The sequence below is a fragment of the Bombina bombina genome, chromosome 1, assembly GCF_027579735.1.
Source record: "Bombina bombina isolate aBomBom1 chromosome 1, aBomBom1.pri, whole genome shotgun sequence".
NCBI lineage: Eukaryota > Metazoa > Chordata > Amphibia > Anura > Bombinatoridae > Bombina > Bombina bombina.
The window spans coordinates 1,498,210,145-1,498,223,028 of record NC_069499.1 but is presented as its reverse complement, the minus strand read 5'-3'; the positions used below and the strand labels follow the sequence as shown (position 1 = coordinate 1,498,223,028).

General features: G+C 37.8%; 1 protein-coding gene across 1 annotated transcript in view; it reads right to left on the bottom strand.

Annotated features, from left to right (window-relative positions):
* The window catches only part of RGS9 (regulator of G protein signaling 9), a 474,238-nt gene that overhangs the window by 11,967 nt on the left and 449,387 nt on the right, over nucleotides 1-12,884 (bottom strand). The window contains 2 exon segments of the mRNA XM_053707768.1: nucleotides 1,579-2,078; nucleotides 10,683-10,797. Coding sequence (XP_053563743.1) covers nucleotides 1,579-2,078; nucleotides 10,683-10,797 — 615 coding nt within the window.

Below are 12,884 nucleotides of genomic sequence, written 5' to 3'. Positions count from 1 at the left end.
TTAATAAAGGAGCTGCGGCCAAGTTGCACCAAGCAAGAAGTCTAATGTTGTTATTTATAAGGAGTGTTGGGGTTTGTGGAAAGGTTAAGGTGGAGATTTGTAGGGCCGGAACTTGACAACATAAAACGTCATGTGCATCTGTTATTTTCCTATTCAGTTTAAGGAAGGTCAATATAAAATATCAAAGGATTTCAGTGAAATCTCACGAGAACACAGCAAAGCAAAGCATGACCTCAGCACTGCTGATTGGCTATTTTTTTTTGGGGGGGGTCAACTTGCAGCTAGACAGCAGCTTAAGTATAACAGTTCACAGAGCACTTACTCTGGTGAGCTGAAGAAATTGTGAGGTCAAATATCTTCCCTTTTTACATATAAATGTTCAGGTGATATTTTCCTGTCAGTTTGTTACAGTTGTTCTGCATAACTTTCAAGTCATTTAGCATAAGAGTAGTATATCCCTTTAAGGTAAGATTTTTCATGTAATTTAATATCTCATATCAAAATGTAATTTAGATATTAATGAAATAGCAGATCTAAATGAAGAGGTGTAAGTTGATTCACACAGTTCATGCATAAAAAAAACCCTCTAGGAACAATTGTTTAAATGCGCTGCTAATTTATAAGAAAATTGCACCTGTTACTAAGATAGATCAAATGGCTGTATGCAATCATTATGAAATTACTGCCATAGATTTTAAGAGTCAAGATAACTTAGAGGATAGAGTTACTAGTAGACATGTGGATGGCGAAAAAATTTGGTTCGGTTCGGATCGATTCAGAATTTTTCGAAGTTCGGTTCGGATCGATTCGAATTCGGAAAATTTTGAATCGATTCATTTCGGATTCGAAGAAATTCGGCTGGATTCGGTTCGGAAATTCGGAATTTCAGTAAGTGTTAGGTGGGATTAGACTAGTATTATGTACTGTGATATAACCTAATATACTGTACAATACTAGTGTAATCCATGGCCATCCGAATTTACCGAATAAATCCGAAGTAATTCGGATTTATTTGTGAAATTCGGCAGTATTTTAATTCGGAAATTCGGTTCGATCCAAATCGCCGAATTTTCCGAATTTTCTGAATTTCCGAATCGAACGAACCGAATTGCACATATGTAGTTACTAGCTCTTTTTTGCAAGTGCAAAATGGTGCCATGAAATATACCAAAATGGGCCTAGATCAATACCTTGGGTTGTCTATTTAAAAGAAATAAATAGTTTTGATAGGTAAACAAGAAAAACACAACTCTTTCTGTTTAAATGGAGTGATAGCAAAATGCTAAAAAAATTTGAGCAAGTTTTTCGCTAAAAAGCCTAGTACTGAAGGGGTTAATGCGGATATTACTACAATAATATGTTTTTCTTGTCTCGCTTACAATTTACAACTGCCAGAACGCTAGAATATAGTGCAGTTGTCAAGCAAAATGGATTTTGCTCGCAGTATGCACCTTGCTTATTACCAGCAATTACAATGTTAATAACCTTATGTACTGATGAATGTGGTTTCTTCTGGCCTGAAACTTTAAATCTAATAAGTGTGCTGCTCATGCAGTGGTTGTTGTCATAGGAACTTACTTGGTGACTTTTTTAGACGTCTGTTGCAGCTGCTGCTCCAGTTCATTTAGAGGTTGCACTCTGCCGTGGTTTACCACTGGGCACTTGGGAGAATGGGTGGCAAAACCTGGTGAGTTTGAGCACCCCCTTTTCAACAACTTGCTGAAAGACAAGGCAACCTTGGATTTCTGTAAAGGCTTGGTCTCCACTGGAATAGACAGCAGATTTCCGCTGGTGCCAGATTCTGATCCGAAAGATGCATCCGTATTGTCACTGGGACAGGAAAACTGGTTTTCGTCGGCTTTGTTTGCCTCCCAACGCCTCTCCATACATGGGGTTGTCTCTATAGCTACACTAAAAGGTGATGGGCACTCAGCACTATTTGGCAAGGCAATGTGTCCCGGGGAAAGAGAGGAGAGGTCCCCTGAAGGATTGCAGGAGAGGAAGTTTGTTGGGGAGGGGGGAGCACAGGTACCGGTGTAGACAGTCAGGTGAGGGATTGGAGCAGTAAAATGGCACAACTGTAGGAAGAGAACAGAAGGAAATTACAAGCAGGGTCTACAAAAAGCTGGATATTTAAGGATACTTTCACCAAAAAGTGTGCCCTTAGCATTGACATTTGATCCATTAGAAAATCTTTTTTTATTTAATTTTTTTATCTTGTTATTTACAAACTGTACAGATACATATAATAAAAATTCTCATTGTATAATGCAAATGGTTTTGGCTAATATTTAGCACTATAAAACTCCAATTTTGCATTCTTCAAAAACCTGCTCACACTTTGGATTTGCATAAGCTTAACAAAACTCTTACCACCTTGCAAGACCAGTTTTTGGTACTGAATACAGTGCAAATGATTCCTATACAATAAAGAACATTATAAATCCTTTGTACTCATGTTTTATACAAACTAAGCAAGCCCCTCTGTGCAATTTCTGTCTGTCCTCTACAATATTTGCTATTACTTCTTGTAACCTAGAGGTCAGTTCCAATCTAGTTGATTATGTTTTGTGGCTTCCGATACAACTTTTTCAGCATTAGGATGATCACAATGTAAACCTGAACACCATTTCTGTATTGGAAGAATATCAGATAGGATATTGAAAAAGACACCTATATGAAGGCATCAACTTTGTAAATTATAATCCACCTGACCACAAGTTATTGGATAAGCAATAACGATATTGGCCACTGATCTGCGCATGGTCAGACCAAAAAACAAGACAATGCTGCATATGACAGCAACTATAATGGCCATATCTGATGATTTTGGAATTGCGCCAAATATCTAATGATAACTGAATGTCATCATCATCAATTAATTCTAAGAAAATGAAAAAAATATATCTACAAGATATGGACAAATGCGAAATCGATATCAATACCAATGTATACATCAGTAACTGACATTAAAAATTAAAAACACACCACTATATCCAATTGCAACACACACACGTGGACTCCATTAACCCACAATAAAAGGAAGCACTCACTGATAGGAGCCATGTTGCCTGTGAGCAGTGGCAAGTATGCAGAGAAAGAGAATTCGGTTTTAGGTGATTTTTAGGTTGTTAAAGGGACAGTATACACTCATTTTCATATAACTGCATGTAATAAACACTACTATAAAGAATAGGATGCACAGATACTGATATAAAAATCCAGTATAAAACTGTTTAAAAACTTACTTAGAAGCTCGCAGTTTAGCTCTGTTGAAAAGGCAGCTGGAAAGCCCACTGCAAGTGGTAAATAAGACACTCCCCCCTCCCCCTTCTTTTGCATATGAAAAGACCCTATACACAAACAGGAGAAAGCTGGAGTAGGTAGCTGACGGTATTCTCAAAAAACATTGGAGCTTGGTTAGGAGTCTGAAAATCAGAGCAATGTTATTTAAAAATAAGCAAAACTATACATTTTTTTTAAAAAACAAACTTTATGGGCTATATAAATAGATCATCTACAAAACATTTATGTAAAGAAAAGAATGAGTGTATAATTTCCCTTTAATAGTGTCATTGTGGGGGAATGGAGATTGAATATTGTGGGAGTTGTCAAGCTCTGTTATGTTTGACTTGGTAACATTGTGACCATTTTGATAAAATATATATATAGATAATCCCCAATAAGGGATAAGCACAGTCTTACGAAAGTGTCTCAGCTGCCAGGGTGCACTTTATACACACATTGAGACTCCCATCATAGAAAAGGCACTCGCTGGTCTTTATAAAGTGTTTTTAATTTATTTTCAAATTCTTAGCAGAAAGACATAACGTTTTGGTGTATCATTACACCTTTGTCAAATGTCACAGATGGATCAAGAAAACGTATCCCCAAAAGAACATCTAACAACATACCCACCTTATATACACATAAAAACAATCAGCTCCATCGCATCAGCCCATAGTGACGTCATCACGCTACAGCGTAAGCGTGACGCATCACAGCCAATCGATTGGCCCTCTGTTACTATGGTAACCTATACACAGAAGGGTAATCATGTATCCAGCTAAATGGGACATTGCTATATTACTAGCAACGGAAGATGCCACTATTTCATCTGGTGACAAAAGGCACAATACGGTGCATAACTTTACGTGGTATTCTTATCCAGAAAATTACCATCATATTCGTCAACCATTAGGCCAATGTTAGCATCTGGTCCCATACTTAGGATACTTACACTCGGTGTAAAAAAATACATGACGAATAATCAACAAAAAAATTAAATTAAAAAATCAAACAATTATATGCATCCTATTGCAGTAATATATAAGCACAGTGTTATAATCTCATTTGTATAAAGCAACCCTATTAGAAAATCTTTTTGAATAGACAATCTTTTTTTTTTTTTTAAATATAGCCATCTATATAGAACTAATTCCCTTCATATATCAATTACTACCCCCTTCATGATTCTGGGGGTATAGGTAGAAACCCGTGGGTGCCCACTAGAACGAACATTCATGTTGGTCCCCTCCAGGTATTTTCGTCTATTCAGCCAGCTGTTACATAGGTCCACTAGTTGGTTATTGGTCACTAGATGAAATAGTGGCATCTTCCGTTGCTAGTAATATAGCAATGTCCCGTTTAGCTGAATACACGATTACGCTTCCGTGTATAGGTTACCATGGTAACAGAGGGCCAATCGATTGGCTGTGATGCATCAAGCTTACGCTGTAGTGTGATGACGTCACTATGGGCCGATGCAATGGAGCTGATTGTTTTTATGTGTATATAAGGTGGGTGATGGTATGTGGTGTTAGGTGTTCTTTTGGGGATACGTTTTCTTGATCCTGCTGTGACATTTGACAAAGGTGTAATGATACACCGAAACTTTATGTCTTTCTGCTAAGAATTTGAAAATAAATTACTACATTTTATAAAGACCAGCGAGTGCCTTTTCTATGATGGGAGTCTATATATATATATATATATATCAACAAGTAGGGACTGCACTCGCTGGATTCAGTTAAAATAATAACTTATTTATTCAATGGTGACGTTTCGGGGTACGCAGATCCCTTCCTCAGACCAAACACAGTGCACATGATGCACTGTGTTTGGTCTGAGAAGGGGTCTGCGTTCCCCCGAAAAAGTTATCATTGAATAAATAAGTTATTATTTGAACTGAATCCAGCGAGTGCAGTCCCTACTTGTTGATACTTATTGAAATTTTGACTGAGCACCCTGGTTGCTGACTATCTTTGAATTGTGAGTGCAGATACAACTAGTATGCCAAAGGTCTGCAAGGCTGCAATTGGTGAGTATGGGGGATTCTTTGACGAAAGCAAAGTTTAAAGGACACAATTATTATTTAACTTAAAAGTCATTTTTTAATCTTGTCAATGACAAAACTAATTCAAACTAATTTCATGTATGTTTTCATGGAAAATAAGGAAATGTCTAGGTGACCCTAAACTGTTGACAGCCAGTGTATATATACACTGTCCAATCCTGTTTTTTCAATACCTAGCGAGAATTTCTGAAAGATTAGAACCATATTTTGTTCAACTATAGATCTCATAGTCTTTAAGGACAAAGAGATAGCAAGCACTGACTTCCTCTTCAGCAAACACTGATGCCCAATGCTGGTTCTATTGTTTCTACCTCCTCATGCGACTCAATCATTACTTATTTTGTAATATAACTTAATATATTATAACAACAAGGGGTTGCAGATTTCCCTCCCACACACACAAATACTAAACTACTCTTTAAATACTGTTGCTATCTGCAAAACAAGATGTTGGGAACAAGCATTATGTTTAATAAGTAGCCTAATAAAATATTCAAGACAGAGGACACTGCTGGAAAATTAAATATGTTTATTGAAAGCATCTGAAAAATTATAAAATGTTTTGCTATGGAACATGGACAGTCGGTCAAATGAGTAAGGTTTGACCCAAATATTGGGTTTGTACAGTATTCTTTACATAAAATGGGACATGATAGGTCTCAATAAAATACAAACAATGGCTTTAGAAGTCATAAAGAACTTAGCTAGAATAATAAGCTGGATGAAGATAATTGATTGCGCATTTTTATGACAAACCTTATGACTTGATCCTATAAACCAACAGGAACACCTTGTGGTTTTGAAGCACAATAGCCAATCAACGCTGCTTTTACTCTGTTGATATCTGAGCCTATCTCTGATGTTAACTGCATTTAGCTGCAGATAACTCCATCAGTACTGATTTTTTTTCTTCCAGTGTCAAATTTTTGGATAAAGAATGAAAAAATGTATAAGTGGGATAATTATACTGTATAAAGGGATCTAATAATGATATTCTATACATTTTGCTTGTATTATATTTTAGAAAAACATCACAGCATTTCTACACTCATTGCTTTTTTAATTAAAACACACACTTTACACACATTGGGGCATATTTTTCAAGCTCTGTATGCTCTGAGCAGGCGGACACACATCGCCGCATTGGCCGCGAGTCTGCAGGGGGCGGCGTTGCACCAGAAGCTCTTGTGAGCTGCTGGTGCAATGCTGAATACGGCGAGTGTATTGCTCGCCGTATTTAGCGAGGTCTGGCGAACCTGATCCGCAGTGTCGGATCAGGTCCACCAGACCTTGATAAATATGCCCCATCTATCTTTTTTCTTGTCCTGGGGACAGCTGAAGACCTCATTTGACTCCTTATTTATAGATGCGGATGATAGGTAGTTCCCATAGAACCACTGGTTAAAGGGACACTAAACCTACATTTTTCTTTCATGATTCAGATAGAGCAGGCAATTGTAAGCAACTTTCTAATTTATACCTATTATCAATTTTTCTTCGTTCTCTTTATTTAAAAAGCAGAAATGTAAAAGCGAAGGAGCCGGTCCATTTTAGGTTCAACACCCTGGATAGTGCTTGCTTATTGGTGACAACATTCAGCCAACCAATAAGCAAGCATAACCCAGGTTCTGAACCAAAAATGGTCCGACTCCTAAGCTTTACATTCCTGCTTTTAAAATAAAGATAACAAGAGAACGAAGAGAAATTGATAATAGGAGTAAATTAGAAAATTGCTAAAAATTGCATGCTCTATCTGAATCCTGAAAGAAAATTTTGGGATTTAGTATCCCTTTAACTATATATGTGATTTATTTATTGAAGCACAGATAGTGTTACCGGCTTTTTTTCAAGCCACCATCCAGCAGTATTTCTGACATGGGTACAGACTCACTGTTAATCCAACACATAAAAACAATATGGGCGGCATCTAAAACATAACTTTTATTCACTCCATTAAGTTAAAATGTGAGCAAGTCCGCAAGTCTAACGCATTTCAGCTCATGGCTCTACTCGGTTAATACACACAATGTTAAACCCACCCTTATCTAAAACAATTTTATCAGTGGCTCATATCATTTTAAAGGGACATGACACCCCCAATTTTTCTTTCATGGTTCTGATAGAACATACAATTTTAAACAACGTTCCAATTTACGTCTATTATAATATTAGCTTCATTGTCTTGTTATCATTTGTTAAAGTAGCAACAATGCACTACTGTGAGCTAACTGAACCCTTAGGGGCCGAATTATTAAGCTCCGAATGGAGCTTGATGCCCCTGTTTAAAGAGCACTGCTCCCTAACTTGTCCGCCTGCTCTGAGGCTGCGGAGAATCAATCCGCCCGATTCTATACGATCGGGCTGATTGACACTCCCTGCTAGCGGCTGATTGGCCATGAATCTGCAGGGGGCGGCATTGCACAAGCAGTTCACAAGAACTGCTGGTGCAATGATAAATGCCGACAGCGTATGCTGTCTGTATTTATCGATGTGTGGCAGACATGATACGCTACATTGTATCATGTCCGCTCGCACTTTCATAAATCGCCCCATAGTTTGAGCCAACCTAGGTAACCTTTTCAACAAAGGATACCAAGAAAACAAATCAGATTAAATAATAAAAGTACATTGGAAAGTTTTTTCAATAAACTGCATGCTCTATCTTAATCATGAAAGTTTAGTTTTGACTTAACTGTCCCTTTAATTGTACTTTACCAGACATTGGATGCATTATGTTGAGTGCTATGAGTGCAGTGTTTCTGGGCCTTGCTTCTGCCAAGAAAGCCACCACATCCGATGTTATAAAACATCTGCTGTTTATGATCACATCAAGTTAAACATAAACACCAATGAATGGATAACTTTGAAGGCAATATTGATGGGAAGGTGACTCCTAAAGTAAATGTCATTGTTGTGTGAAACACGGGGCAGCACAAGCTATATAAACCAGAGGTGAGCCCATTTATATTCCTTTTTATTATAGAGGGTCAGGATACATTTTTATTTAACTGTACTCTATTACGCCTACTTCATTGGGCAACCGCACCCTTTGCTGGTTTTCCTGTTCCCATGTCCTTAAAGGGACATGCTACTTAAATGTTGAAGTACCTGAAACTGATGCAGCACAGCTTTAAAAAGCTGACTAGAAAATATCACCTGAACATCTCTATGTAAAAAATAAAGATATTTTACCTCAAATTTCCTAAGTATTCACATCGCACTGTAAAGAGACTTTAAGCAGGACAAGCTAGGGAGTGTGAATCTGGCATGTGAGGCACAGTCATGTTATTTTCTTATTTAGCTTTAGTAAGTTCTAAGTAAGTTTGCAAAGGCAAAGCATTACCTCAGCACTGCTGGAGCTGATTGGCTATTGTTTTTTTTTTTTCCCAACTTGCAGCTGGACAGAAGTATAACTATTTGCACAGCACTTACTCTGGTGAGCTGAGGAAATTTTGAGGCAAAATATCTTCCATTTTTACATAGAGATGCTCACGTGATATTTTCCTGTCAGCTTTTTACAGTTATACTGCATTACTTTCAAGTGATTTAGCATATGAGTATTATGTCCCTTTAAGTGTCTCAGTAGGATAGATCAAACAAATAAAAGACACCAACTTAACAAGGGTTGCAACTGGTTAGAAGATTTAGCAATTTGAGAGAGTATGCTGGTATGGGATCTTTATACTTGAGCGGTTTATTTTGTGTGTTCTAAGCTCTGTCAAATGTTGGCTTGGACTTCTGTTGTTTCCTAGGGCATTTGCAAAAACAAAAATGGCGAATGCAAAAAGCTATTCTGAATACGTTTAGGGGCGAAAATAAATAATAACGTCAAAGTAAGCACATAGGTTGGTGCCGCAGGGCATATCCACAGGACAAATAGGTTTGATCGAACTACTATAAATGATGTTCATATGACCATATAGGAACACGATTGTAAGGTCATTTTACAAGGCAACGACAGCTTCATACTTTTAAAGGGATATGAAACCCAAACATTTTCTTTCAAGAATTAGATATAGCATATATCCTTTCCAATTTACTTCTATTATGCTTCATTTTATTGGTATCCTTTATTGAGGGAGCAGCAATGCATTACTGGGAGATAGCTGAACATATCTGTAAGCCAATAACAAGAGTCATATATGTGCAGCCGCCAATCAGCAGCTAGCTCCCAGCTCCTGAACCAACCTAGGTATTCTTTTCAACAAAGGATGCCAAGAGAACACAAAGCAAGTCAGATCATAGAAGTAAATTGGAAAGTTGTTTAAAATGCTATGCTCTATCTGAATCATGAAAGAACATTTTTGGATTTCATGTCCCTTTAATTATCATTCATCATTTAGAGTGAAGTGAGATCAAACAGATGGTTCATGGCTTCACAAATGGGGACCATAGAGTGCTAAGTGTTGCTTTGTTTAACTAGATTACAAATTGGTACAGCACCTTATAAGCAATAGTGATCTTTACAATTACAAAGTCAGAAAAAAACCAATAAAATAATAATTGTTGAGACCTTTTTTGACTGGGCTATCAAATTTAGATTAATGATCATTAGACACAGCGTGCCAGCATATAAATGAGTCTTCTTCAACATAAGGCCCTGGGGCCACAATGCAGCCTTCCAGTACATTGTTATGTCGCTCTTCGGTCTTACAATCTAACTAGAGATGTATCTTTCAGTACTTTGATCTTGTAATAAGAATATTATTATTCTAGTAGCAAATGTGTAGTAGAGAAGATCTAGAAAACAAACAGAGCAGACCCTGTCTGTTTGGATCTATACATTATCCTAGATACATCACTGTAAATAGTTACCGTACAGGTACTGGCAAACTGAATCAATGACATACTTTGTTTAGATATAAGTATAATAATTTTTCTTTGTAGTATTTTTAAAATGTGCTCATCTGCCCTTTGAGTGAAATAAACATTCCAATGTGGCCCCTAATATAAAGGTTAGACACCCTTCTATTCTATACACTGTTTCTACATTTTCTTTTCTTCAAACCACTAATAAAGTTATAATGGGAATCAAGCCTTGACTTTCTTTTTCTAAACTATCTTCAATTAAAGTCTGCTGCCTATTTTATTGTTAGAAATAAGCGTCTCCGACCACTGTGCTGGTCTGCAGCTGCTACTGAACAACCCAGCTCTAGCGCAGTGAGGACATCTAGTGGTGAAGTAGCAGATTACTGGACTAGTGCCCTTTCTCTGATCTATGTTTTGAATGTGGTGTCTAATCTCTAAAGCACCAGTTTCAGGTAGGTTAGGTTGGTTTAGGAGCATCCTGCTTGAGGTGGCTCCTCCGATCTAGCTTGCTCATAACCTGAGTTATGTCCACCGTGTTGGCTGCCTCTTTTGCTCGGGCTTCCTCTTCCAGCTGTCTCAGGATCACAGGGCTCGGACTGGATCTTCTGTGACGGCGCATAAATGGGAAATTACTGTAAAAAGGAAAATACATGAATATTAACCACAGTTCAGCACTAACACTGCTGTTTACAATATCTTTTATAGCCTGCTGATAAACAGCATCTTATATCTCAGAATTAACCTGAGCAATAAATGTTTTGGAAAATAAATAACGTACACATCAGTAAAAATATTCTGGTTATAAAAACAGAACAGTGCTGTAAAAATAACATATTTATGCACACATATGCACAGCAGATTTTAAAGTGTTGCAAAGTGAAACTCACCAGCACCACAAAGTGCAGGCATTGTGCCCCTCAGTATAGATGAATTCCATAATATTTTGTGCAAACTTCTCTGCCCAGAAATCTGATACCCGGACCTGGCCAAGGTAAATGATGCCACACCCAAGTTTACCCATAATGCTAAGGGTAATGCTGTATACATCATTTATCTCCACATAACACACTGTTATCTATTTGTCTAGCAGAGGGAATAACTATCACAACATATCAAGGGGAGTATAAAGGAATATTGCGTTGTCAGAGATTACCAGGGAAGCAGACACCTGACTGCTCCTGGTGTTAATGGGTTAAAGCTCTACTCCGTGTATGATACTGACTACATTAAGGTTAAATTACTATGCTGTGTGGTTACTGGCAATATGGAGGTTAAATCACTTCTGTAAATTGGTTACTGTCATTATAGGGGTTAAATCAATCACTGCACTGCAGGGATTAATGGAGAAAAGGGGTCAAACACTGGGCTCTGTGTGTACAATACTGGCAGGACAGAGTTAATATGTAACTGCTGTGGTGTGAGAACTATAAATGAGGAAAATATTAAAAAAAAGGTTGTCAGGTTTCTGTATGAGAAGTAAAGTACAAAACCTAAATACACCACTGATTTAATCTCTCAGGAAACAACAATTTGAGGCATATTTATAAAATGTCTGTCGGACCTGATCTGACAGTGCGGATCAGGTCCGACAGACATCGCTGAATGCGGAGAGCAATACGCTCGCCGTATTCAGCATTGCACCAGCAATGCCCCCTGCAGACTCTAGGCCAATTGGCCGCCAGCAGGGGGTGTCAATCAACCCGATCGTACTCGATCGGGTTGAATTCCGGCGATGTCTGTTCGCCTGCTCAGAGCAGACGGACAGGGTTATGGAGCAGCGGTCTTTAGACATGGGCCCTCAAGCTCCATTCGGAGTTTGATAAATAGGCCTCTTTGAGTTTAGTTTATTGATGCTAGTGATCCGTACCACTAAAATCAAAAGACAGAGCACATAATTTACACAACTTTCCAATTCACTTCCATTATCTAAATGTGCACAATCTTTTTATATGCACACTTTGTGAGGCACCAGCTCCTACTGAGCATGTGCAAGATTCACATAATATAAGTATATGCATTTTGTGATTGGCTGGTGGCTGTAAGGAAAATAAAAATACATTTTAAATTTAACAAAAAATCTAATACTACTAAAATTCACAGTTCTTTTGCATTGTCTATTTATTATGCATTTATTGATTATGCTATTATACTGTGTTTAGCAGTCCTTTAAAGAGACACTGTAGTATCATGCACAGGAAAGAGCAACATTTACACAAGTTGAAACTTAAACTGAAGATTTTGTACTTCCTACTAATTTTCACTGGCTAATGAGGACAACTGTCTCTACTAGTAGAGGAGTTTAAAAGAAACCCAAAAAACTCATAAAACATTCTTAAAGGGACAGCCTACTCTAAAAATGTTATTGTTTAAAAAGATAGATAATCCCTTTATTACCTATTCCCCAGTTTTGCACAGAAAACATGTTTATATTAATACACTTTTTACCTCTGTGATAACCTTGTATCTAAGCATCTTCTGACAGCCCCCTTATCACATGGCTATTTATTTATTATCTACTAGTCCTAAAGCCCGTGTACACGGTCCAAAATTCCCGTCCACTTGGGTCCCCTCTCCCTCCCTCTTTCCCCCCTCCCTGCTGCTCTCAACTTTTTTTTTTTCTTGTAGTGCAGCGCTCCCCCCGCTCGCGGCCCCCTCCCCGCTCCAACCTACTCCCCCCCGCTCGTGCTTGCTCTACAGATAAATAGTAATAATAACAATA